At 38.0% G+C, this 26,642-nt stretch overlaps 1 protein-coding gene across 1 annotated transcript; it reads left to right on the forward strand.

The window, feature by feature from the left end:
• Positions 1 to 314: 314 nt before the first annotated feature.
• On the forward strand, positions 315 to 26,642 carry NRDE2 (NRDE-2, necessary for RNA interference, domain containing). The gene is made up of 14 exons (XM_083864532.1): positions 315 to 700; positions 3,492 to 3,600; positions 4,899 to 5,117; positions 7,183 to 7,332; positions 9,130 to 9,592; positions 9,789 to 10,191; positions 13,724 to 13,857; positions 15,879 to 15,999; positions 18,024 to 18,199; positions 18,898 to 19,284; positions 19,643 to 20,571; positions 22,770 to 22,908; positions 25,190 to 25,261; positions 25,910 to 26,642. The coding sequence occupies exons 1-14, from the start codon at positions 376 to 378 to the stop codon at positions 26,033 to 26,035; spliced, it is 3,753 nt and encodes a 1,250-aa protein (XP_083720658.1). The 5' UTR covers positions 315 to 375; the 3' UTR covers positions 26,036 to 26,642.

The following is a 26,642-nucleotide window of genomic DNA, read 5'->3' on the forward strand; positions in this document are numbered from 1 at the left end:
TAAAAGGGAAATGCTGTTTCAGACAATACATAATTAAGAAGCGGAACATCCTGTCCAAGAAAGCACAAAGTGTAAAAGCATAAAAAGTTATTTTTCCAGTTCCTTTGCGGAGGGCGGGCCCATGGCTGCCATCAGACACGGGGTGACTCCCGGGCCAGGAGGCGGAGGGAGGCCCGGCTGTGTGAGCGGTGTGAGGTTATTTGTGCCCCGCGCCCCGCCGGCGGTGTGGGACGGGCTGCCAGGGCACACGGGCCCCCGGGCACACACTGGTTACCGACAGAAAGGCCGCCTGGCCTCCTGCAGCATCATCTTTTACACAGCTGAGCATCCCAGTCTCTGCAGACATCGCTTGGGTGTTCCGTCCCGGAATGCTTCATGAGGGATGAGGGTGGTGGGAAGGACGGGCTGGCTCTGGGAACTGTATCCCGCAGCAGTTCCCTGCTCCAGACCCGCACCATTCCCGGAGGCGCACAGAGAACCGCCCGCCAACAGCGACCCCCGGCCTGCTGTCCCCAGCCGCCATCTTGGGCCCTGGCGGAAGAACTACCGCTCCCGGCGTGCTCCGCGCCGCGGCGCCATCTTGGTGCCGGCCGCTGGGGCGGGGGGCGGTGCGGCCCAGCCATGGCGCTGTTCCCGGCTTTCGCTGGGGCCGCCCAGCCCGGAGAGCCCCCCGCCGGCAGCTCCGAGGGCTCCACCAGAGGTAAAGTCTTGGGAGAACCGTCTTTGCCTTAGCAGCTCCCCAGCGGCCCTCGGCACACGCCGGCAGCCCCCTCCGGCCGTGCTCGCCCCGCGTGGAGCGGCGGCGGGGGCGGCGCTGCCGCGGGGCTCGGGCCCATCGGCCCGTAATAACCATCGCCCCGAGGCTGCGGAGCGCGGCACGGGGGATTTGGGGCTTTTGTTGGTTGTTTGTTTTTTTTCTTTCTTTCTTTTTCCCCTCCACTAGCTTTGGCTATCTTGAAAAGTGTTTTTTAATTCCTTGTTCATTAAGCCAAATCATAGTTGACTTTTTTGGAATGTTACAAATGTGATTATGATTCATTGGATCACATTGGCTTGAAGTCGGTGTCTAGCGAGTAATACTTTTAATAAACTTAATAATAAAGTAAATAACACTTTCTGGTGTATTGCAGAGCGGTGAAGTAGTTACTATGTTTATTAATTCTGCTGAACAGGATTTGAACTAACCCTTACTTTTGCTTGCCACCCTTAAATCTGCCTATTCTCTAGATGCCACAGCAAAGGGAAACCAAAGAATTATTTGCCTAGGCTAAATTTCTTATCTTTTTGGTCCAGTCTTTAGTATAGTACATTGGCTTCTTGTTCTACCCAGTTCTGCATTACCCCCATGGCATAACAGTGGTCGGGGCTGACTCTGCCAGTACAGAGATGGTCTGGCTGCATTTAGGACCCTTCCTGCTAATGACACTTGGTGTAGGGAAGAGTGGACATAATAAGATCCCAAACCACAGCTTCTGGGAATAGAGGAGCTGCTCTGTCAGGCAGAGATACAGTAAAGTTCTCTGGGAATGAGACTTTGGTTATATTTTAAAACTTTAGGAATTTAGCCTTTAAGTTTGTTATGGTAGCCTATGTTGCTTCGAGCCACTTGTCTGGAAGATCAGATTATACAGAAAAATATGTAAGACTGGCTTTTGGATCCAGATTTCAGTTGTTAGCACTGCTTATGACTTAAATTCTGGCATACTGGAAACTTCGGAAACTTTTTGTGTGAAAATTATTGACAAAACTGGAACATATTTTGTTTGATTTGTGTTTTAATAAATATTGTACTTTGTTGCTTACAATGGCATTTTAATGTAAGTTGTAAAAATTAAATATTAACTCTGAACCACATTTATGGGGGTGTATATCAAATTTCACACATTCAACTTGTGAGAACTTGAGACCTTGACAGGCATCTGTCTCTCTGATAGATGGTTCTCTCCTCAGACCTGATGTGAAGCCAAAGTGCATCAAACTACAGAGATCCCAGAGTATTTTGATTTTAATGTTATGCAAAACTAGGGTGCCTTTAGCAGACATGTAGGACTGCTTCAGAGCTTTATTGTAAAAATTGAAGGAATAATGTATATATATAGGTCATGTTTCATGCAGCCAACCACTCTGCCTCATACTTTTAAAAACCTTCCTAAACCATTTCTAAAGTGAAAGTGCTGTGTGGAACAGAAGCAGAAGCAGTGCTTACCCTTCCTAAAGTTCCCAATTGCTGAGTTGCAGCAGCCTCTAGAGTGCTGCAATTTTGTATATGCTTCATTACAATTATGTTGTCAAGCTTAATTAGCGTTTGGTGGAAGATAAATTGCAAATTTGTCTCTTCTCTTCATGAAGAGAACAGTAGTAATAAGTGACCCTGCTGACATTAGTAAGTATAATGCACAGCATTATTTGCAGTCTGAACTATGCTGTAGGTGAGATGATGCAGTGAATTTTACTGAAAGCAGATTTTCAGGATCCTGAGAGGCGACAAAAGGCTTCGTGTAACTCTTAAAATTGTCTCTGTAGACATGCACTGTAAAGCTTTAATTTTTCTTTTTGCTTGAGAAGGTATAAATACAATATCATTGGATTGCTGCTGCTGTTGTGCTCACAAACTTGTAACAAGTACGTGCATATTATAGGCAAAAATAGGTCTTCTATATCTGCTCTGCAAAAATGGTAAACTTCTTAGGCATTCCACCAGAAAAAAGCCTAACAAGTGAAGAGATATTGAGTTCCCTTCCAGATCCTGTCAGTGCCTGATCTTACCTGGTGACTGAAATGCAGAGATTTAGATGCAGAATGCTTAATGCTGACTAGGGTATCCAAATTAGCATCAAATAGTTTTCTTTCACACTGTTGAAAGGTCTAATGATATTTCAGTGGTTAGAGAACTGAGAATCCAGTGACATGTTTTGGCCATGTATAAAACGCTGAATATTCTTATTAGTAATGGATGTGCCTATCAATAAAATTGTGTTAAAAATATTTTCCACAAATTCAGTAAAGTACAGTTTTGTTAGTTTGTATAAACTTTATCACATTCATTAACTATACCTTTTGTTTAATTATGCCTTTCTGTAATTTTTAATTTTCACTTATTGAATATGTAACTATTTCTGTTCTATATTGGATATAGAAATTAATGCATCATTAATCACATAATATATTAGTAAATATATTCTGATACAGTAGATTATCTTATACAACAAATTTATACAGTCTATAAATATATAAAGTTAGAACTTCTAAATCATAAAAATGAATGTTAGAGAGATTCTTTTTTTATGTATAGAGCTGTGTATTAAACATGGAATTTGCTTTCAGTATGAGCTAAATGCAAATTTCATGGAAGGCTTTCCAATATGCTCAGTTATTGCACATGACTTAGTGACATTTACTGTGAATTTAACTATCTGCTGACTAGATTAACCCCCAACTTTAAAAAGCACAGCAAGCTAATTTGTGTTGCTCACACGTTTTTTCCCCTACAGAGTTAGACTGGCTCAGTAACCCCAGCTTCTCTGCAGAAGATGCGCTGTTACTGCACCAGCGCACTACAGAAGTTGCCAATCTCATTCCTGAAAAATCACCATTAATAAGGTAGAGTGTACTTCAGTGTCTTTTGAAATGGCCTCTGTCTTCTGTCCTGCTGATCTTTTGTTATAAGAGATGAAATTCAGAAGCTAAAAGCTGCTTTTCATTCTAGTGTTCAGTATTTAAAAATGCCTGAACTGAGTCATGTGTAAAAGAATGAATAATACTTACATGTCTTTTAACTTAAAATAATGAGAAATTGTATGTATGCAATTACATTCCCATTTTCTTTTTCTCAGAGCTGCATTTTAATGATTGGGTTTTTTTGGAATGGAGAGGAAACTGAGCAATCGTGATTCTTCATTAGCTTTTGAATGTTTAAAGTGACCCTTGAAATACTGTAAAGATTAAGCATCATCTTTATGATTTCTCTGTGGAAACCAGAGAAATCAGCCTTCTCAGTTGAGTTTTTTACTTTTTGAAAAACAGTTGCCGATGTGAACTAATGAAATATTGCATATATCAAGTTGAGTGTGGCTGTAGAACATGCTGGTCAGCTGAAGTGGGTGATTATATCCTTTGCAGAAATGAGCTTTAATCAGCCACGTTTGCTGGAGAACTGATTGTAATGCGCTCACTGGACTGGTTGCTGTACTTGGCTTATCTGCACTGTAACTAGCACTCAGTAGTGACTGCAGTCAGGTTGTAGTTGGCAGGTTCAAAACCTTAGCCACTTTTGATTTGATACCAGCCCCCTTATCTATGATGATTCTTGGTGGTCGAGATAGGGAATATCTTTATAATACCAAGCACACCTGGATACATCTTTTTCTGTTCTTAGTCTTGCATTTACGTGCATTGTGTGTTTGAAATGCAATCAATATTTTGTTTATCAGTCATATATTCTACTATGTTTCTTCAAATATTTTTAGGGCTTCCATCTCATAAAGCTAAGGATTTTGCAAGTTACCATCAGATAGAATGACATAATAAACCCACCATATGAATTTTTATCTTTGAAAAGAGCTTTGTCAAAAAAAAGAAAAATGTTTGGGTGTTTGTTGTTTGGGGGGGTTTTTGCTTATTACTTGGGTACTTAATTTAATAAAAATGAAATGGTTTCATCTCAGTTCAATAAAAACTAATTGCTCCAACCTAGTTGGTGGTTTTGAGAGGGTTTGCTTTGTTTGGTTTGCAGAAGTGTGTTTGTTTTAAAGATCTGGTTCTTTGTTTTTTTTTTCCCTTAGTGTCTTAAAAAAATTGTGTCAGAGCTGTTCTGAACTTTCTTATGGTGGTATTCCTTAACAGTTTTACTGCTTAGCTGTGTAGGGATATATAAATGTATATACTTTTTTTCCAAGCAGGACTTCTTCAAGATCTGAGTTGTCAGAGGAGAGTGATACAGATGAGAGTCTGAAACACACAAGTAAGAAAAGGAAAAAGAAAAAGAAAAAGCATCACCACAATAAGAAGACAAAAAAGAAAACCAAAGGGGATTCCAGTAGCAGCGATTCAGATGTGGACACTAAGCACATCAAGGACAAAGGAAGTGGCAAAAATAGTGGAAAGGAAGCAGAAGCAAAGTATGTATATATTGACACTATGCAAAATGTAAATCCATTGTGTTCTTATGCTTGTCTCTTCAACTGAAATTTTTACCACTGGTTGATCATCTTTTTCTAAGCTTTGTGTGACTAAACCTGCATTCAAAGCAAGGGAGACAGATTTAGAACCACTTGTTTAATCATATCAAAAAACTGACTAAAATATTCAGTGAAGTGCTGTTGTACAGAGCAAAGCATGGTATGGTGGTTATGAAATAAATTTTTAAAGTCATATAGAGGCTTACGTTCAGTTTTTGTAACCATCTTGTTTCCTTTCATGGATTTTTTGAGGATTTGGAGAGCTATTGCATTAAACATTCTTAATTAGTGCAGAAATCTTAATATTTAGCTGGATTTGCCTTGTAAAGTAACGTCCTCCTCACAGAGTTAACATTTTCTTTTTTAATTTTAAGATGAAATTTGTTGTGTGATTTAATATTTCTTTTGTATCCATGTATTTTGCTTCCCACTTTCTGCTTGTAATATTTCTATATGAGGATTTGAACAATTGAAATAGTTTTGTTAAATCTTCTTCGTTAATTCCAGGAGCTCTAAAGTACTGTCTAATTAGTGGAGATGTCATTTTTTTTATGGAACAAGAAAATAGGCATGTAATGACTATCATGACCTTTGAGCAGCTAAAGAGGTTCTGTGAATGCAGTGAGTATCCAGGTTTGGCATACCCAGCTGTGCTTTCCTCAGGCTGTTGGGCTTTTAACGTTTCGAGGTGGCCCTGTCCAGCTGGCTGTGAGGCACCTTCTCCTGGTTCTCACCATGTTTGCTACTTGGAACAGCCATTTTGCCTCTCTCTGATTCCCTGGTTCCTGTGTTTTCTTTGGCATCAGCAGCTCTGTCTCTAATTCATCACACTGCAGCATTCTATCCTGTGGATAGAATAAGGATATGGTGATATTAAGGAATTGTTGCTAGAGCTGATGTAGTCTGGGTAGTCCTTGAATTTCCCCCAGTTTAGTACTTTTCTGGAGGGGGATTAATCAGGAGCTGAAAGTGCAGGTTTGTGGGATGTGCCTATGCCAAGGTAACATTGTTTCCGTGTGGAAGAGTGGCAGAGGTACTGCAGATGTCTGATACCTCTAGCCACACGTGGCTCCTCCTTCATGAGAACTTTTATTGCCTTGTGGGAGCTAAGGCTTCCTTGACTGTGAGGAAGGACAGTAAAAATTATTTGGGTGCTAAACCCATTCTGCTCAGTCCCATCACTCATCTGTGCTGGAAAGGTGCCTGGGTGTGGTTCATAAACTGTTTGCTAAATTGGGTCAGCCAGCCAGTGCTTTGCCCAAATAAAAGTGTTGAAGTTCTTTCATGTTGTCTTTTTTTACTACTTTCCATAAATTGTGGATGCCGAGAGAATATTGAGCTTTCAAAAGACTGGTTTTGAAACCTGAACCACGAAATTGCTTTGAATGTGAAAAGTGTTGAGAAATTTCAGAAAAAAAATTAAGACTCGAAAACTCACATATTTGTACCATTGGAATTCAGATTGGAAATTCATACTTATCTGCAGTTCAGAGGCAGATCTCAATTTCCACTTAAGATAATTTGTATAACTGTGATCTTTAATTCATTTTTATACACACTGTTTTATCAAATGTATGAGTATAATTACAGCTAGTCAATCCTCTTACAGATTATCTCTCTTTTCTTGATTGTAGCATCTTACCAAGACAAAAGTAAATGTTGACAGTAGTATTACTACTGTCTTTTGTGTTACTACATGGCTTTTGGATTATAGTGTGCCAAGCAATTGATTGGATTGATTGGTTAAATCTGGGTATTACCTTTCATAATCATAAATTCAGTTTTTGGAAGTGCAAAGACTTCTGATGTTTTGATTTGATGGTTCTATTAGTGTATTTCTAATTGTTTTTTTCAAAGTGTGGTACTGACTTTGCAAGAGTGGATCATGTACCATGACCTTGAGTACATTAAATTATTATGAACTACAAAAATGTAATGTTTCTTGGGTTATGTAAATGAATATGTGCACAAATGCTTAGAATGTCCTCTTTCTCCTTGTCTGCAGTCTAGGTAAGAAAGCATCAAGTGTTAGCAGCAGTCGCTCCATTTGGCTGGATGATCTCCAGGCCCCCGCAGCAGACACCTTCCGCATAGACAAGAAACCAGACCCTGCAAACTGGGCCTACAAATCCTTGTACCGTGGGGACATAGCAAGGTATGGGATGTTGTTCTCTCTGAGTGTCCAAACTGTCACAGTCACTTGAGTCTGTCTGCAACGTTTTTACATAGAAGATGAGAAAAGGTAGCTGAGTAGATTATTTCAAAATTTGACTTGGTGTTGGGCCAGTGTCGGTGGCAAGTGACATCCCTAGGGGGTCTGCCTAGGGAAGGCTCCATCCACTACCTGAAGGGAACCTACAAGAAAGATGGAGAGGGACTTTTTATGTAGTGACAGGACATGGGGAAATGATTTTAAACTGAAAAGAATAGATTTTGATTGAATATTAAGAAGAAATTCTGTACTGTGAGGGTGGTGGGGCATTGGAATAGCCTGCCTAGAGACATGGAGCCCCATCCCTGGAAGTGTTCAAGGCCAAGTTGGAAGGAGCTTTGAGCAGCCTGATCTAATGGAAGGTGTCTCTGCCTATGGGGTTGGAATGAGATCATCTGTAAGGCCCCTTCCAACCCAAACCATTCTATAATTCTTAGATGAATGTTTTAAAAAGCAAAAGATGGCATGAAATAATGGGTATAACGTGCATGATATTCACTGTTTTTAAAAACATTCTCTGTAGCAAAATACAGGGCCATCTGGAGGTGGCCACATGAGGCAGATTCAAAGGTGTGTTTTTGAGGTCAGAAATCCCAGGTTGTTTATTAATCATCTTCAGGCAAGTGCTGTTTTTTGTGTCTGTTGTTCTGTTTCTGTGTCTGAAAGGGAAGTGAAGGTATTGATTATTTCGTACTAAATTTGTAAAGAGATTTACTTGAGTAGTTTGATACCCTTGTAAAAAAAAAAAAAAGCTGCAGATATTTTCTTAGCAAACAGATTTCTTCACCCAGAGATTGTATTAAAATGTGTCTGTCCTCTGCAGTGCTACATTTCATGTTAGTATAGATTAAATGCACATTCAATATCCTTAGTGAGTAACTGGTACTGTGATGACCCTTCAGAACACAAAATACAGAATACAGAAGCCCATCCAAAGGTGCCTGCAGTTGGCTCATGCATTATGTATGTACACTTACTGATTTTCTCAGGAAAATAATTTCTGTATATACAGTAATACTGTATATAATTATTTGTGGAGGAGGGAGAATTCATGAGTTATAGTTTTGCAGCATTTTATGCCTTTGCAATAAAATTGCCTGGTTACAATTTGTTTCAATTTTCTATCATCTGTGGATTGTCATCTATTTTCTGAGATTAAAAGTATTATTTTAGCATTGCATGTCTCTATATCTGCCACTGAAATTACATTCTTGGTAATATTTGAAGATTATATTTTGCTGTCTTAATCCATAGGATTATTGTGGCCTTTATGAACGTGGCCTTTCTTTTTCTCTTCACACCCCTCTCCACTTTTTCGCCCATAAAATGGACAGAGGCCTAGGGATGCAGAAGGAAATTACTGGACTGAACAACTGGTGTCTCATTTTCAGTTTAAAATTATCTAATATAAGTAACCCTAAATAATGTCTGTTGTTCTTTCTCCAGGTTTGTCTATGTTGGCTTAAAATGATGGAAAGGAAAAAGGGTTTTCTTCTGCTTAAATATGACATATGTTGTTGAACTCAGAGGAAGCTTAGTATGATAGTAAAAGTGTGATGGCGCTGGAAGAATTTATAAGTTGAAGTCTTAAATAAGCAGAAAGTTACCAGGTTCTTAAACTTTTGAAGGTCTAGACATACATTATTTGGATTAATTTGAATGAAAGTATTTCTTTTGAAAAGGAGATATCTTTTCTAATGTGTATTTTAGAAGATGTTTAATTGTATTTTCCCTTTTAAGGTATAAAAGGAAAGGAGAGTCCTGTCTTGGCATTGATGCAAAGAAACAGTGTATAACTTGGGACAGTTCTACATCAAAAAAGAAGCAAGCACAGAGTCGACCTGAGCGCTACTTTACAAAGAGCAATGTGAAGATGCTGAACACAGATGGCATTCTTGTTTGTAATAAAAATCCTGCATCCGATCCACCTGCTTTTATACCAGTTTCCCAAGTGGAAAATGATGATTCTTCTGACACAACGGAAGTAAATCCTCTTGGGATTTATGATCCATCAACCACAGTGTGGCTACAAGGAAAAGGGTGCAAGAGTGCAGACAATGAGTCTATAAATACACAGCAAACAATTCAAGAGCCTGGGATAAACATGAACTCCTCTCTAATGTCAAAAGTGGAAGAATATAACAAGAAAGTTAGAGAAAATCCAAGAGATATTAATGCTTGGATGGAATTTATTTCCTTTCAGGTATGTATTCTAACAGACCTTATTGCTTATTATAAGTAATAAATACATGAATATTATATTGTAATTTCATTTGTTTAGAACTGTTTATCTTTTGTAAGTGAAGAATGAGCTGTTAACTTCACAAATGTCAGCATTCTTGTGATTCTAGTGATCATTCTTCCTAAGGCTCTAATGATAATGTTTCTTTTTGGTTTAGGATGAATTAATGGGAGGACCTAGCCCTTATGCCAATAAGGGAGAGCAGGAATCAAGGAGAAAATCACTCAAGTTAATCTTGGAAAAGAAACTGGCCATTTTAGAGAGGGCAATTGAAAGCAATCCAAGTAATGTTGATCTGAAACTTGCCAGGCTGAAGCTTTGCACAGAATTCTGGGAACCACCAGCTGTGATCAAAGAATGGCAGAAGCTAATTTTTTTACATCCCAATAATCCAGAGATGTGGAAGAAATACCTCCTCTTCTGTCAGAGTCAGTTCACTACCTTTTCCGTTTCAAAGATCAACAGTCTCTATGGGAAATGTTTGACAACGCTGGCAGCTGTACAGGATGGCAGCATGGTGTCCCATCCTCTGCTGCCTGGCACGGAAGAAGCTATGCTGGGTAAGGTTCTTTCTGCGTATTATGGTCAGATTGGTCTTCATAGGAGCTAACTGCATTAAGAACAGATTTTTCTATGTATTGCATGAAGCTTTTCTTCTCTTCAAAATGCCTGGCATCCTGGTTTCTTAGCTGAGAATTAAAGCAGATATTCCAACCAAATATGGATGTAGCAGATCCTTCTCTTCCCCAGGAGAGTTTATGATACAACATCCATTACAGTCTAATGTGCTGAGTGGTTTATAGTACAATGTCAAGACTGCAGAATCACAGCCAACAGCCAGGAGATGTGCTTTTATAAGAAGGAGACTTGTGAAAAAAATAATTATCTCTTGTTCAGAAGTTTTACAACTGATTACTTTAATCCAGAAAAGAGGGAACATTAGAAGTCTGGTGTGAAATTTTGTTGAGAATCACAGTCTATAGATGAAGAATTCTAAGCTGTAATGCCATGTGATCATGCCTTTTGTATTTCTTCTGTGCATACATCTACAGTTTATAATTTATTATATAATTATCCCTGGAAGGAAAATAAGTCAGATAGTTGGGATGCTGGAGTGGATTCAGGGAAGAAATGAGCTCATGCTCAGTTCTGGCATGGTCTTTAAATTTATTTGGAGCTAAATTACTTAACCTATCAATTTCAATTTTAATTCTCTACCTTGCCATGTCATTGTGATTATTAACCTGTGAATACATTGGGGAGGGGAAGGTATTAGTGCCACTTGTTTTGACTTGTGGGTTTTTTGTTGTTTTTTTTTTTTTTTTTTTTTTTTTTTTTGAAATACGTTTTCATTCTAGGAGACTCTTATGGGAGAGTCCATTTTTTTTTTTTATGCCTCATAGTCCAAAAAACATCTTGTTTTTATCCAGTCCTGTAACTCCTGTTGGAGCAATGATGTTATGCAATATCCAATCTGGACTTACAAATTAATTTCAGGTGTTCAGATCTCATGGGTCTTTGGCTGATTCATCTTGGATCAAGCACTGGAAAAAGTGCTGCAAAGGAAAAATGCTCTGCTGGCCAGTGGATATTGTACATCCTGATAGCTTCTAATTGCTTCTACTGTCTCTGATTTCCAATATTTCAGTCACTTTGTGCACTAACCACAATGAATGATACTCATGACAAAGATTTTATTCTGAATCTATTTTTGGAAACAAGAAGGTTTTTCATTAATTTTGTTTTCCCACACATATTTGAACATATGTGACTCATGAAGTACAAACTCATGAAGCAGTTTGTAGCTGCTATGAGAATTTTTTTAATAGAGTTCCTTTAGAAAGTTAACTAATACTAGATTGATGTTTTTCTAAATAATTTTTTGCTGGCGATATCCATAGACAGCTTAAAATGAAAATGAAGTCAAATTCATGAGTGGAACAGAAACACAAGTAACTTCTTGTTGTTCTCTCTTAAGCCTGTAGTGATTTGTTTATGAACGAGCTCAGGTATTTTATTTTTCCTCTTCAGAATTCAAATGATAGGAATAGAGAAATTTCCACTGGGAGACTTCTTGATTTGAGATTTCTTTATTAGTGACTCGACTGTGTAATTCTTGGGCTGACTTTGACTTGAGTGTACTTATTAGGAAGGTTACCAAATTGTTCATTAAGATAAATATACAGAATATTTCACAAACTAATTATGAGGTGAGTAGCACTGTAGATGTACATTAGGCTTGTATCTTTAACCTTTAACCTTTGCTAAGGACAAAGTGGAACAGCTCCAATTTTAAATAGTGGGGGACTGTGCCATCTAGTGTTCAGTGTGTAGTACTATCTGCTTGGTAAAGCTGAATTTAAAATGATAGATCAGCCTTTAGGTAAATTTCGGCATAAGAATTTATAATACTTCGAATTTACTAGCAACTGTTAATATAAGGCAGATGAATATAAAGTATTATCAATTTTTGCTGTATAAAGGGCGTTCTGTTTTTCAAATTGTACCCACTAGTTGGGGAAAAACATCCTTATCTTCTAGGTCAGTTCAGCTGCAGTAGTGTCTTGGCATCATGGACTGAATTAAGTATGTATTCATGCTATTTTCAGTTTTTGCCACAGAAAATGCTGATCTTTGCATTTCTTCAAATACGTTTTTGTTTTTTAAAATGCAGAAAAATTTACACTGTAATTTATTATTGGCACCAGTTTGGCAGCAAATCTTGATGTGGCAGTTTCTACATTGAGAGTATTTTAATCTCTCTGAAACTGGGAGAATAGGAAAGGACAAATTTTTCAGTGTCAGTTTGAGGCAGCACCTAAATTAGTTAAAATACTTGGAAAGACTGTATTATAAACTTCATAATTGGTTTTGTTGTTTAAATATCTTCAGAAATCTCAGAGTCTTTGTGAGCAAGAATAATCATTGACTGTGCAGAAAAACATGAATTAAATGCCTAGTTTGTATATTCCAGCTGAATTCAGGTTTTTATGTGTATATATCTGATATATGTCTAAATTCAGATAAAAGGAGAAAATCATTTCCCATGTGTTAAATATAAGATGATGATTGAGCAGTTGCTGCTAACCTATGTTGTTTCACGTGTGTATCTAGACACCTAAATATTTGGATTGTTTAAAACCCTCCAAAGCCAATGTGTTCAGTGAAGGAACAGTACTATATAAAGAAATCTTTTAGTGTTTTCCAAGCTCTCAGTGATTTGTTTAAGTCTTTTTGGGCTTGGGGTTTTTTGCAGGTCAATTATGATTTAAAACAATTTGAACAGTTTCTATTGTGTTAAGACTGGAGTGTAATTTGGAGTGATTGAGTGTCACTGAAATGTCCTTGAGCTGCCTCATAATGGAGGTGTTATAAATACCTGTTGATATGAGGTGTTATAAATACCTGTTCCTTCTCCAGCTCTTTCATTGAAGACTCTCGTTGCAAAATATGAAGAGAAACACTGTCCTCTCTTTTTTAAGCTGAGACTGAGGCTCAGTGTGCAGTAGGGATAATACAGTGGTTAGACAAATAATTTGTTGAAGAGTGAGGGATAGGGCTTCTTCCTACTTCTGAGCAGTAATATTTTGAACAGAAGACTGGACTTCTTTTAGCTCAGGTCTTACATAAAGGAAAAGGTAATGACAATTGGAATGAGAATGATATATTGCCAACATATTGTCAGTGTAAATATCTCATGCAAAACAGAGGCAAAAAGGATTTTTCTTGTTATCACCTCCTGTGTGCGTTGTGATTATACCCAGTGTCTATGACACACTGACAGATGTTGGACACAGTGAAGTTCGGACCATTGTGTCTAACTTTTCCATCAGTAAGGACAGTGCATGTATGGCATGAATAAAAAGTCATCTCTTTGGCACATATAAAGTGAGCAATTTTAAAGTTCATTAAACTATGACAATTTTGACATGCATTTATGCTGTTTACTCTCCATGCTTTGAATTTTGATACTATTCCAAAGCACTTACTTTCTACAACATGTCGTGTATGTATTAGTGTATTTGTGGGCTGTAATAAAATACTTTGCAACAAAATTTGAAATACTAACATTTTATCTTCTTTTCTTTACAGCTATATTTATTCAGCAATGCCACTTTCTGAGACAGGCTGGCCATTCTGAGAAAGCAGTGTCTTTGTTTCAGGCTCTGATTGACTTCACCTTCTTTAAACCTGACAGTGTAAAAGATCTGCCGACAAGGGGACAGGTAGCAATTTCCATTTAAATGGGTGTGTGTCTTTATGTATTACAGAAAATGCTGTACCAGAAAAATGTTGATGGCTTTTTAAGGACATTGGAAAATATTTTGGTAACAGCTTCCTTAGAGTTCTTCAAGGCGATGCTTGCATTGAAAAAATGCTTGTGGGTCGTCTGGAACTACAGGCCAAATGGCTACTTTTACTGTATATAATTTAAGTGTGAATTCCATATCTTTTTTAATAATTAAAAATAATTCTATATCTTTTTTAATAATTAAAAATGGAAAAAATGGAGCTAGCTGATCAATGTCTGTGTGTAGTTGGCACTTGCCCTGCTGCTTTTCCCACAAAATGCTCTTGTTTTGTTACTGGTGATGGAGAGAGCTGATAGAATCTTTCCATTCAGACAGTTTTTGCAGAAGTTTCTTAGGTTCTCTGTTACCTGTTCCCTTTAATTTGATGGCTGCATTAGGAACACTTTCATGCTTTTAAGTGCCTTTTATTTGAGATTCTGAGATTCTGTTCAGCTTATAATGGTAAATGTTGAAGTACTAAATCATTTTTTCTCTTAATTTGTTCAGGAGAATGCTGCACACACACCCCACTAATAATAAGGAAGTTAATATTTAGATGCCAGTAGCAACATCCCACTGAACTGTTAGGAACTGTTTCCTTTTTAATGAGTGGTAGAGAGGCCACCATTTAGGCAGCTGGGCTACTGTAGAGGATAAAAATTGAATTTGCTCCAGTTACCTCACCATCTTCCCCAGAAACTCAGACTCCAGTTCTTGCTCTCTTGATTAATACTGTTACTCACAAATGGAGCAATCTTATAAGTTAAAAATAGTGGTGTCTTCTTAAAGAGCTAAAATTTAGAGTTCAGTTATAGCTATCATGGAGGTGTGGTGTGGTTGCACACATACATATAATTACAGTTCTAATCATTTGAAGAACTGCATGATTACCCATAGTGTTTAAAAAATGTTAGAGCAGGATGAAAAGGATCCTTGATTCAAAAGGACCATGTTTGGGTTGGAAAGTGTAGTTCTGGAAAATAGGAAAATGCCAGATTTACAGCTGATCATACATTCTGCTGTCTTACAGAAGTGTTATGACTCAGTCTGGAATTACTTGTTTCTGTACTGTTTTCACAGTTCCCTTTCTCACTTGCAGCAAAGTATAAATCCACAAGAAGCAGAATTATATTTTGCAGTTTGCTGTAAGCCTGGAATTTTCTCATGCATTAATGCTTGGTTTTTTTTGGAGTAAGTTTTACTGTTAATAATTGTATTAACAGTCATATCTGAATGTCCAAGCCAAGGGTTGGTGCCCAGCAAAAGCATTTAATAGGTGAGAGATTGTCATTAGAGCTTAGGATACAAAAAGCAGAGGAGGATTTGATGAATCTAGAGATGACTGATGCATACTGGCAGTGGCAAAGTCACTAGGACTAGAACCCTGAACTTCTGATTGGCTGGAAAGTGCCCTGACCTTTTTGGCCACCCTTAAACCTGAACAATTAAAGTCCTTATGGATCTTTTTCCTCTTGTCTTGGTCCAGTCATATTTATGTGCAACTGTAACATTTTGATTTGACCACAGGTGTGTGATTGGGTTATCATTCCATTAGCCAACTTCTTCGTGGTCTCATAGAAGTTAGGGAGTAGTGGAGTTTTGGGTTCTGAAAGCTACACTGTGGAGACTGTGAATCTTTATCCTTGAAAGATCTATAAAGGACTGTAGGCACAAAAGTATTTTGTTTTATTTAAACCCTGTTACCTTTTAAAACAAACTTTATTTTCATGAGAAGACTTGATGACAGTCCTGATGTGCCACAGCCATAACTGAAGTACTCAACTGTTCTGCTGAATCTTAAGCAGTGTCTAACAAAGTCTTCAGATACAGAAATTACATCCAGATACATGCTTGTAGGGTCTGGGAAACCTAAGTTGACAGAGATAATGTCTGTACAACAGCAAAAACTATTTTTTCATATGTTCTGTTTTGGTTGGTCCTGTCGAAAACAACAGGTGGAATTCTTTGAACCCTTTTGGGATAGTGGAGAACCACGAATTGGAGAAAAAGGAGCAAGAGGCTGGAAAGCATGGATGCACCAACAAGAAAAGGGTGGCTGGGTTGTTCTTAAGCCTGGTATGTGTGTCTCAATATGTGTAGTTGTATGGCTATGTGTTCATCTAAACATTTTGATTAGAATGATATAATCTGATTCTTGTCATTTTTTGCATACAAGTTTTAAAAAATATTTACTGATACCAAGATAATGTATATCATACTTCACAGGGAATAGCATGTGTTGAATGTTTTATGTACAATACTGTTTATGGAACATTGTTGTCCTTCCTACAGTGAGAATTAGAGGAGAGAGTGGCATATCCTCCACTTCATGTTCAAAAAGCTAGAGGTATGAGTACTTGGTGCAGATTCCTGCCCATCAAAAGTGAAAGGAAGCTACTTCCCTTAAGACCCTTTCACTATATTGGTAAGGTGAGGTGGGATTATATTATGAGATGACCATTGCCTCAAGGATAGCTAGATTTATGATTCTATTTCTAGAATCAGATTTCAGTTACTCAAGCAAAAGTATAGGTAAAATAGGAGGAATATGTTTCCTTTCTCTTTGTGATGAAGAAAATAAAGGAATTGTGTCTTCACTTGGCTGGAGTGCTTCTGGAAGAGTAGGGATGCAGAAAACACTCTCTGCTGCTTAGCCTCACATTGTCTTGTCTACAGCACTTCCTTTCATGTCAGGGGCTATTTCTCAAGCAGATAGAGCTTACAGGGAAGCAGGAGGCTGAAAGGTGTCTGCCCAAACATGAGTGGTCTTTGCTTTTGCTGCTCCTGCTGTAGCAACTCTGATGAAGCAAGTTTGGGTCTGCTTTTAGTAAACAAAGGAACTGAAAGATTATTATGTGCTTCCCTTGTCCCTGGATTAAGATGGAATTTCCTTGGCCCCTAATTGAGATCAGCAGTTTTATTTTTGATGGCTGTGGATATTTTGTTCACAAATTGAAAAGACTCAGTATAGAGAAGAGGACCACTGGCAGTCTTTGGCAGCTCCAGTATATATCAGTGCTTTCCCCATATGTGTCAGCCCCTGAAGTTCAGGTACAATTTTCAATTGAGTGTGTTCATTAAAAACTATCAGGTTTCTTCTTCTTTGATTAGATTGTGGAAATGCTAACTTTTTTCATAGAGTTGCTGACTAAGGGGGATACTATTGATCACAAAAATATATAGAGAGTAACAGTCTTGGAACTACCTGTTTGTTTTACCTGAAATATAAGAAGAACTGAGATTGGGAGTGTTTCACTTAGTTAATGGCAGATGTCAGGAGCAAGAATTTGGAGGTGGTGTAGAAATGGCTTGATTTTTATAGCGCAGGCAGCCATTAAATTTTGAGGGTTATTGTTTTCCTCAGCAATAAAAAAGAAACATCTCTATAAGCTTTCCCTTTGCCTGTCGGTGCTCATCAGTTTCTGCACAGAATTCATGTATTGCTGTCAGAGGAAAAATAGGGTAATTTTATCCAATAGTCCAGAAAGATTATCATAAAAGTGGGATGTGATTAAGCACATCCTTTTGTGTGTGTGTAACTATGTGGGTTGTTTCAACTTCACATTCATTAAAATGTTGAAAATACCACTTACTATGAAGCAGCATGGCCAAACTTGTTTTGCAATGTTTAATACTAAAGTACCATTTTCTCTGTACAAAGGTTTTCTCAAAATGTTTTATGGACACTCATATTCATAGAGCATACTTGAAATTTTATGCCCAGGTATGAAATGAAGAATCTAAATTACACAACAGGATGACTGACTCTTGGCTGTTGCTTGCATATTGCTGTTGATAAAAGTGGTCCACAGCCTGTCAGTGTTTTCTTTTCTCCTCTGTGAAAAAGTTTGAGTGCTGACACTGATTCACAGCTTCTAAAACTTTGGAAGCTTCCTACTTTCCTATTCTTACAGAGTTAGTGTCAAAACCCAGAACTTTGATGTGGAAATTTTCAGCTATTTCTTGTGTGGTTTTTTATTAACACTATATTTATTTCCATTGTTGAAGTAGTTAAAGTCTATGTCATGCCTGGAATTTGGATTCGGTGGGGTAATTTTTCTTTAATAATTTTTTGTCTGTATATATTGCTTTGATTTTAGATGATGAGGATGATGAAGAGCTAGATGAGGATCAAGAAATAAAAGATAAAACTCTTCCCAAGTGGCATATTTGGTTGGATATTGAACATTCCCGTGAGGCAAGGCACTGGTTACCTTGGAGGCCAGACAAAACCAAAAAGGAAACTGAAGAAGATTGTGAAGATCCAGAAAGACAGGTCATTGTGATATAATAGAACAAGGGGAGATGATAAGACTAGTTATCCTTTAATTTGAATTCATTGCCATATTTGTGGATATTTTAGAAGAGCAATACTTTTCTTTGTTTGGAAAAAAGATTTTTTTTCTTTGAAATTCAAAATTTGCCTGAGGTTTTGTGCTGAGACTTCTGGAAACCATGGGAAGCTCATGGTAAACTTTGGAAAGTCTGCAGGCAAATAGTCTGTCTTTGCTGTTCAGTGATTCCTGTCATCTGTGTGGAGAAATATCAGAGAAATATGTGTTTAAGAAAAGATATGCATTAAATAAACAAAGGTTTCATTGCATTCAAGTCAGATAGTGGGATATTTTTTATTCCTTGGGAAATATATCAAGTCAGACATTGATTTTCAGATTGGAGTGTGTTAAAAGGCCTATGAATAAAGTCTTCCAGATGTTCATTTTCTAAGTTTTCTATGGAGGTCTTTGTTGTTCACAGGCAAAGAAATCTCTGATAGCAAATTTACAGTCTGACTGGAAAAACAGATTTCTTGTTTAACTTGTCCATTTTTAATTTGAATGACATTTTGATACCATTTAATGGTAATTTTAAATCCTATTGATTTGAAAAAGTTCTTTAATTACATAAATTATAGATTTGCTGCTTTTATTTCATTGCATAAATTAATGGAATTTGTTTTCGTTTGGATTTTTTTAGGTGTTATTTGATGATCTTGGACCGTCTTTAATCCGTCTTTCTAATCCAAAGCTTCAACATCAACTATTGTACTCTTTTTTGCAATTCCTGGGAGTTCCATGTACAAGTAAACTCTTTCCTTCCAGTCTCTATATTGCCATGGATGAAAATAACATCTTTGACAGTGTGCTTTATGATGATAAACCGCTGACTTCTGTTGATTTTCCACTTTCTGGATTCAACAGTATTGGTCATATGGATATGATGTCTCGAGGCAGACATCAGATAGGCCACTATAAAGAAGGAGAGGAGTTCATACAGAATGTCTTCCATGTTCTGTCTCAGATATTTACAGGAAAGGAAAAATCTAACTTGGCCATTTGTTTGCTACAGTACGAAATATATAAGGTAATGAGGAGTCTGCATATAATCAATTTTTTGATGTATGGCTTTCTTCTCTGTTAATGTTTATATTGAATTAAAAACAATCTTGATGAATGTTGTCTCGCAGGACTAAGGATTCAAATCAGGAAGTGCCAGTTAAGATTGTATAAGGGGGAAAAATGAAAACCAAAAACCCCTTTTCTTCAGTACATGTTAGAGAGTGATATGTCTGTAGCAAACTATTTTTTGAATTTTTGCATAAATGTTATTACATGATAATATATAATTTTATGATTATATTAAAAAAGTTGCTGTGAGGTGTTTTTTTCTCCTTTCTGCTTCCATCCCTCTCAAAATATGTTCTGTTTATTTTCCCCTGCAGGTAATTCAGTGTCTCCAAGCAAAAAAGAAAAAGAAGCTAAAAGCACAGGGGAGGAAGAGTAAAAAGTTGGCCAAGAATTTCCTCAAAGCACCTGACAACCGAAACAACCTTTCTCTCTGGAAACTCTATGCCTACCTGGAATGGCTGCTTGGTAACACGGATGATTCCAGGAAGGTGTTTGACACAGCTCTTTGCACAGCAGGGACAGGAGGGCTGAAGAGTGCCCAGCTCTGCAGCCTCAGCCTGCTTTATGCCCAGCTGGAAGTGGAACTGCTCGAAAGCACAGAAGGGGCTGTCACGTCACGTGCTGTTCATATATTGACCAAATTGGCTGAAAATGGACCATATGAGCCCTATAGTGGACAAGTGTTACCCATGAGTGTCTTGAAAGCTCGTAAAACATATGAGCATGCACTGCAAGATTATTTAAGTAAAGCACCAGTTTCTGATCAGGATCAGGTCAAGGATACTGATCAGCTGGTTAACCTGGTTGGTTGTTATGCACTGTTCCAGTATCTGACTGTTGGGATTGATGCTGCAGTATTAATATATACACAGGCTTCAGAAAAACTTGAAGTGTCTGGTTCACAGAAATGTGAAAATACTGGAGAGAATTTTGGCATTCTAAATTTTCCCACTGCTCTTGAAGCTGTCACACTGCTGCATACAAATTTACTGAGATTCCACATGAAAATTAGTGTTTATCCTTTGAATCCCCTGCGAGAGGCACTAACGGAGGCTCTGAAACGGTATCCTAGCAACCAATCTCTTTGGAGGTCATACATCCACGTCCAAAGGAAGTCTCACAGTGCCAGCAAAGCACGAAGATTTTTTGATAGTGTCACAAGGTCTACTAACTCTTTAGAGCCATGGCTGTTTGCAATCCAAGCAGAGCAGATGAGAAAAAAACTCACAGAGAAGGTCCAGAGGTAACACCTTGCAGCTCCTTACAATTATATGCTGTTTGAATCTGTCTAATCACTCAACAGAGAGAAAATGCTATCACAGTTCTCATTTTGCAGATGAAGAAGCTGTAGCTGGACGTTTTCTGTTCAAGGCTGAACAGGGAGTCAGTGGCAAAATCTTGAACAAAAGAAAAGTCCTGGTTGATAGCCTTATGTCCTTTATACAGCCCATTGTATTTGAATTTGTTTGATTACTTGCTACTAGCATCAGGATGATACACATTTCTTTAAGGAATTTTGAAATAACTAAGCCTGTTTAGATGGCCAAGATAGACACTGTGAACTTGGAAACTGCTGCATTTTAGTACTACAGCAATAAAGAGCATAATACAGGAGCTATGCTGCAGTTTCTGCCTGAGCTGGCTGCCCTACTTTACTCTGAATCACAGAATACAGTTGTGGCAGATTTGTTTCCATAGTGAGTCCTTGAGAGTTCAGTTTTTGTATGGGGCTGTTACTAGGTAGAAGAGGCTGGAAATTCCATGAATTCGCAGCAGTGTGGGCTTAGATTTTTTGCTCCTGAGAAAGGAGGAAAGGGTAGGAGATACGGGGAAAAGGTATGTGTTCATTCTTAGAGCTTAATCTCTTAACTGTTGTCTTCTCATTGTTTGGAGCTGCCTGTCCTCTGCTGCCTTACAGATCTCCACTGACATGGACAGCTTGGTTGGTTATGTCTGCACATGGCAACAGATTTCTTGGAAACAGTTAGCTGGAAGTTTTACAGAGCTGTAAGCTCACAATATTCACACTTGGTGAAATTACATAATTACCAGTATACTTAGAAATGATGGTACATCCACTTCTTTGATTGCTGCAGGCTGGCAACAGGCATTCAGACATGGTAGTGAGGTTCCTGAGCTGTTAGTTTGTGTCATCCTGAATTGTTGTAAGAATTCTATGGCCACCAAATGTAAAGGAGGATTGTAATTTGATTTACTGTTAATTTCAGGTTAACACTATGATAGGTTTTCATTATTGTTACTTGGAACTGAAAATTTCAGAATTATTTTCTCTGACCTTGAGTTCCTTTCCAGATTGTTCATTGCTAGCAAAGCCTTTCTTATAGATTATATTTATATGGAACAAGTTGGATGTTGCAAGAGCAGAGCTGAACTACTGCAACAGGGAGATAAGTGGCCTGTCAGTCATGCATAAAACTAATGTTTTGTGATGTAGTGACAAAATAAGAAAATGTCTGTGCTATGTCTGACTATTTGATATTCTGGTTTGTATTTCTGCTTAAGTGCATGGAATTCAGATGACAAAAATGAACACAAAGGGTAAAACAGGAACATTTTTAAGTTGCTGTTAGGCTCAAGGCTTCAAATGTTTGACTCCATGCAGAGTAGCTTACATAATTTTGCCTCATGGCAAAGGTTAAGATGAGAGGGAAAATTACTTCAAAGACACATGAAGGAAAGAGATAGGTCAGGAGCCAAGTGTTAATGGTGAGTGGAACAAGCTGGCAGGCTAAGAGAACATGCACAGACAAGTGATGTTGCCATCAGTGCTCCAGTCTGTTTCTTCAAGCTCAAGCATCAAAAGTAAGCAAGTCTGTATCAGCTTTTAAAGGAAATCAGTGCTTTGGTGAAAACTACATACCTGCTTTTGTGTTCTGCCTGGAACTTAGGGCATTTGAATCTCTGGGAAAAATTAGTGTTGTAATTGTGTTTGAAATCCAGAGTTGTAATTTTGACCTTGATTGAAGACCAATGAATGGCCTTACAAAAGTGAGGGGTAAATTTGAACAAACCTGCCAAGGCACCAGAAGCAGATGTGCTGATCCAGACTTAAATTTCTTTTGAGCTGCTCTGCCAAGCTTAGAATGAGAAATAATCTTGGATGTAGGCTAAGATGTTTTAAGATTGTATGATAGCGGATTATCATGTTAAAAAAAATTATTTTTGAACTTGCTACATGAATTTTCACAAAAAAAATTATATTTTTCCCCTAATTTTCCAATTTAAAAATGTGTTGATTACATTAGCAAGTGCTGAAAATCTGGTTTGTAACACTGAGTTTATAGGATGAATTACAAAAACCTGGCTATATATGGTGCTGTGAATAGAGACAATGCATCATTCTTTACTCCTTCTTACCCAGGTGTGATCCCTTGGCTTGGGTTCAAAGCACTGTTGTTTCTTCTCTCCTCTGTGTTTCAGGGCAGATGTTGGTGAAGTACATTGTACTATTCCTGAAACTGGATTAACAAATCGGATTGTAGCTCTATTTGAACATGCAGTTCAGAGTGAAAATGGTACCCACTGTCCACTGCTATGGAGAATGTATTTGAACTTTATGGTAAGAAGATGAGTATCAGTTTTGTTTTATTTTGTTTTACCATATTTGGAACTCTCATAAACACAGCTGGAATACTGCTTAGAAAAATGAACACTAAATGCTGCCATGCCTCTGTGATTTGCAATGTGATATGTTTGACTTGTTCTGCTTTTTATTGTTGAGAACAGTTAGGAAAAGGTAATTTACATGGATTAGGAGTAATAGCTTCTGACAGTGTAGTCCTAATATAGATGCAGACATTGTGTCTGTCACCTTACACAGATAAAAAGTTTGTCATAAGATACCAGTAAGTGTCAAGCTGCTTTCCAGTGGAGTAGGCCCCAGCATACGTTGGTGCAGGAATTTGCACTTCCTGTTGAACTTTGAGGTTCCTGTCAGCTGGTTTCTTCATCCCATTGTGATCCTGCTGGATGTCCTCCTTGGTTGTATCAGCCACTCCTCTCAGTTTTGTGGGTGTGCAGGCTTGCTGAGGGTGTACTCTGCACCCTTAGCCAGATAATTAACAACAGTGTTAAATGAGATGGGTCCCAGTAGTGTCCCCAGGGGTACTGCTAGTCGCTGACCCTGTTCCACAGATCACCACCCTCTGGGCCCAGACTTTGAGACAGTTTTCTCACTGTCTGTGCATCCAGTTCTTTTGTCAACTGCTTATTTAGGAGGCTCTTACAGGAGACAGTATCAAAGGCCTTAGTAAAGTCCAGATAGACAATGTCCACTGCTCTCCCCTTACCCCCAGGCCAGTCATTTCATCATGGCAGTTTAGCCAGTCATGACTTTCAGTGAATTCACACTGTCTGCTGCTGATTCTCTTTTCACTCATGTGCCTGGAAATGGTTTCCAGGGTTAGCTGCTCCGTCACTTTCCCAAGGTACAGGGTGAGGCTTACCAGCCTGTAGGTCACTGGGTATGTCTTCTTCCCGTTCTTGAAAGCAGGAGTGATATTTCGCTTTCATCAGTCTTTGGGTCCTTCTCCCAGTTGCTGTGATCAATCAAAGATTGTCAAGAGTGACCTCTCAGTGGTCTCTGCCAGCTCCCTCAACGCTTGAGGTGCAGGTCATATGCAAAATAACTGCATGGTAGGCAAAACATAGCTATAGCTTCTATAACTTGCCTTCATTTTGACAGTCTTTTGAATCTTAAAAGCTGCATATAAAACTTATGTTAACTGGCATTGCAGTTTAATGCTAAAAAGCATCAACTTCATATAGTCAGCTTTGCCATCTTGGTTTTCCTGCTTCTCCAAAGTACAATATGGAAGATGAAAACACTCAGGTAATAGCTTTCACTCCCCAGTGTTACTCTTCTGTTCACATCCTCTCGTGTAATAAGTTGCCAGAGGGGGATCAGGAGTCAGAAGGATGTGAAATAGAGAGGAGGCAGGGGAAGGAGAGATCTTGTTTTATGTTTGAGAAGATCTCTTCTGTGGAACTGTTAATTGTGACCATTTCTACACAAATACACACTTAAAAATATTTTGCGCAGCTTTGTATGTAGGAGTGTACAGCTGAATTATTGTTTTTCTTTACAAGCTAATAATGACACTCCAGTATGCACAAATGCTAAAGATCACCCATTATGTATTTTATACTAGTGCTTCATTCATGGAAGATACCTTTTTCACAAGAACAACAAAGAGTATTTACTAGATGCTAATAAGATGGAGGAAAATACTATTACAGTAATAGCTTGGAATAACATTACTTAGAAAAGCAAAATAAATTAGAAACATTAACACTTTCAGATATAGAAGGAATTGTGATTGGTCAGTATTACCTAATTTGGTTAGATCTCTCTGTTTTCTCTTTACTGATGAAACATGGGTTAGGTAAGTGGACAGGGCTGAAATCTGGCTGAACTGTCAGGCTCAAAGGCTCCTGAACTGCTGCAGGCCAGCCACTGGTGCTGCACCCAGGGATTGATACTTTAACATCTTCAGTAATGATCTGGATGAGGAGAGTCTGTACCATCAGCAAGTTTGCAGCTGATACAAAACCAAGAGGAGTGGCCAAAGCACCATATTCTGCTCTTGGTTCAGGTTCCTTTGAATGGCCAAGAGTCCTTGTTCTCTTACTTGCCTCACAAACAAAGCCCTGAAACTCCCTAAAGACATCTGAAGAGTGTAACCTGACAAATTACATAGCTACCACAATGTATAATAAAAAGGATTTCTTAGCAGAAGAACATTGAGCTTTTCAGCAATCATTTCTTTGTCTCAGAAGTAATTGATTCAGTATTTCAGCTATTACTGCACTGAAGTATGAATGTTTTTTTAATCACACAGGCTTCACTAGGAAAAAAAGAAAAAAGTAAAGGATTGTTTTATAAAGCCCTTCAAAACTGTCCTTGGGCAAAGGTAAGCACAGAAAACAGGTGAACTTGTCATCATACTTTAACTTTTGAAGTTCTGTATTTGAAAAAAAAAGTTAATCATTAGTATTTGTAAGAAGCTTTATGCAAATGAAAGGCGAGGTTTCTGGGAAAGTAATGTTAAGATTTTCTGCAACTCAGAGATTCATCTTAAATGGAAACATGGTCAGTAGTCAGTGCTGTTTGTGTTTCAGGACAGGAAGGTATTGTGTTGAGGCACAGCAGTAAGAAATCCTGTGTGTTCTAGAAGTGATTGAGTCTTTCAGACTTTTATCATGAGCATGGTAGTATCAGAAATACATAGCAAAATAAAAATTTATTTATGTAATAATATATAAAAATTACTGAGGAGAACCTGCAACCCCTCAGGTAATACCTGTATATGCTGCAAATGCTCCAGTGCCTTTTGACCTCCATTTTATCTTTTTGGATAAAGTTATTCAGTAAGAGTTGGAAAAGACTTGGTTAAGCATTTACTTGGCTGTCACTGTAGGAATACTAATTCTGTTTGTATTACTTTAAAGAATAGACGATATTTCTATCAGAAACAACAGAATTGTTGCTGTTTGCTTACTTCTTTGTACTGTGTTTCTTGCTAGAAAAGTAGCACAGAAAATGTTGTTGTTCTTTCCAGGTACTGTATATGGATGCAATAGAGTATTTCCCTGATGATCTGCAGGAGACGCTCGATCTCATGACTGAAAAAGAGTTGAGAGTGCGGGTACCTATGGAAGAGCTGGATCTGCTCCTAGAGATTTAAAAGAAGACTGAAGAAGCTTCCAAAGCAAACAATTAGATCCATCTCTTTTCATGCAGGAACTCTGTTGGGACTTGGGTACTATGTACTTGATATTTTGTTGTTGTTATTAAATATTTTATATAAATTCCTATCAAAATGGAGTTCCACTACCTGCAAGTATTCTGGAATCAAGAACTGCTTTATGCCCACAATAATGGATCCCTTTCTCTGAAGTATTGCTGGCTCCCACAGAAGGATACCCTCTTTAAATAGCCTCCTGTTGGAAGTTGCCTGCATTTCTTATTCTATTGTTTGAAATTACATTCCCTAGGGTTCAGTAGAGGTTCAGTACATGCCAACTATGGCTTGGGGAGCAGCTCAGGAAATAAACATCTGCCAAATGGATGCTCCACTGTCCTCCAGTTGGCAGACTTGGGTAATTTCCTTCAGCATGGTATGCCTGTGTATATGTAAATGCCAAGTCAAACAGCCTTTACCTCTGTACATATACTGGGAGTAAAAGCGAAACTTTTGTTTGAGCAGGCACCTATTTTGGTATGCTTTGACAGATGACCATTTTAATATAAATATTTCTGGAAAATATACCTGAATATTTGAAAAATCAAAA

Source organism: Zosterops lateralis (genome assembly GCF_965231275.1).
Source record: "Zosterops lateralis genome assembly, chromosome: 6".
Lineage (NCBI taxonomy): Eukaryota > Metazoa > Chordata > Aves > Passeriformes > Zosteropidae > Zosterops > Zosterops lateralis.

What these genes read in the sequence shown, in the direction of transcription:
- NRDE2 (XM_083864532.1), top strand. Translation starts at nt 376, where the DNA reads ATGAGGGATGAGGGTGGTGGGAAGGACGGGCTGGCTCTGGGAACTGTA. An exon ending in GGAAAGGAAGCAGAAGCAAA is followed by an intron (nt 5,118 to 7,182) that starts GTATGTATATAT and finishes CCTTGTCTGCAG; the next exon opens with TCTAGGTAAGAAAGCATCAA. An exon ending in TACCGTGGGGACATAGCAAG is followed by an intron (nt 7,333 to 9,129) that starts GTATGGGATGTT and finishes TTCCCTTTTAAG; the next exon opens with GTATAAAAGGAAAGGAGAGT.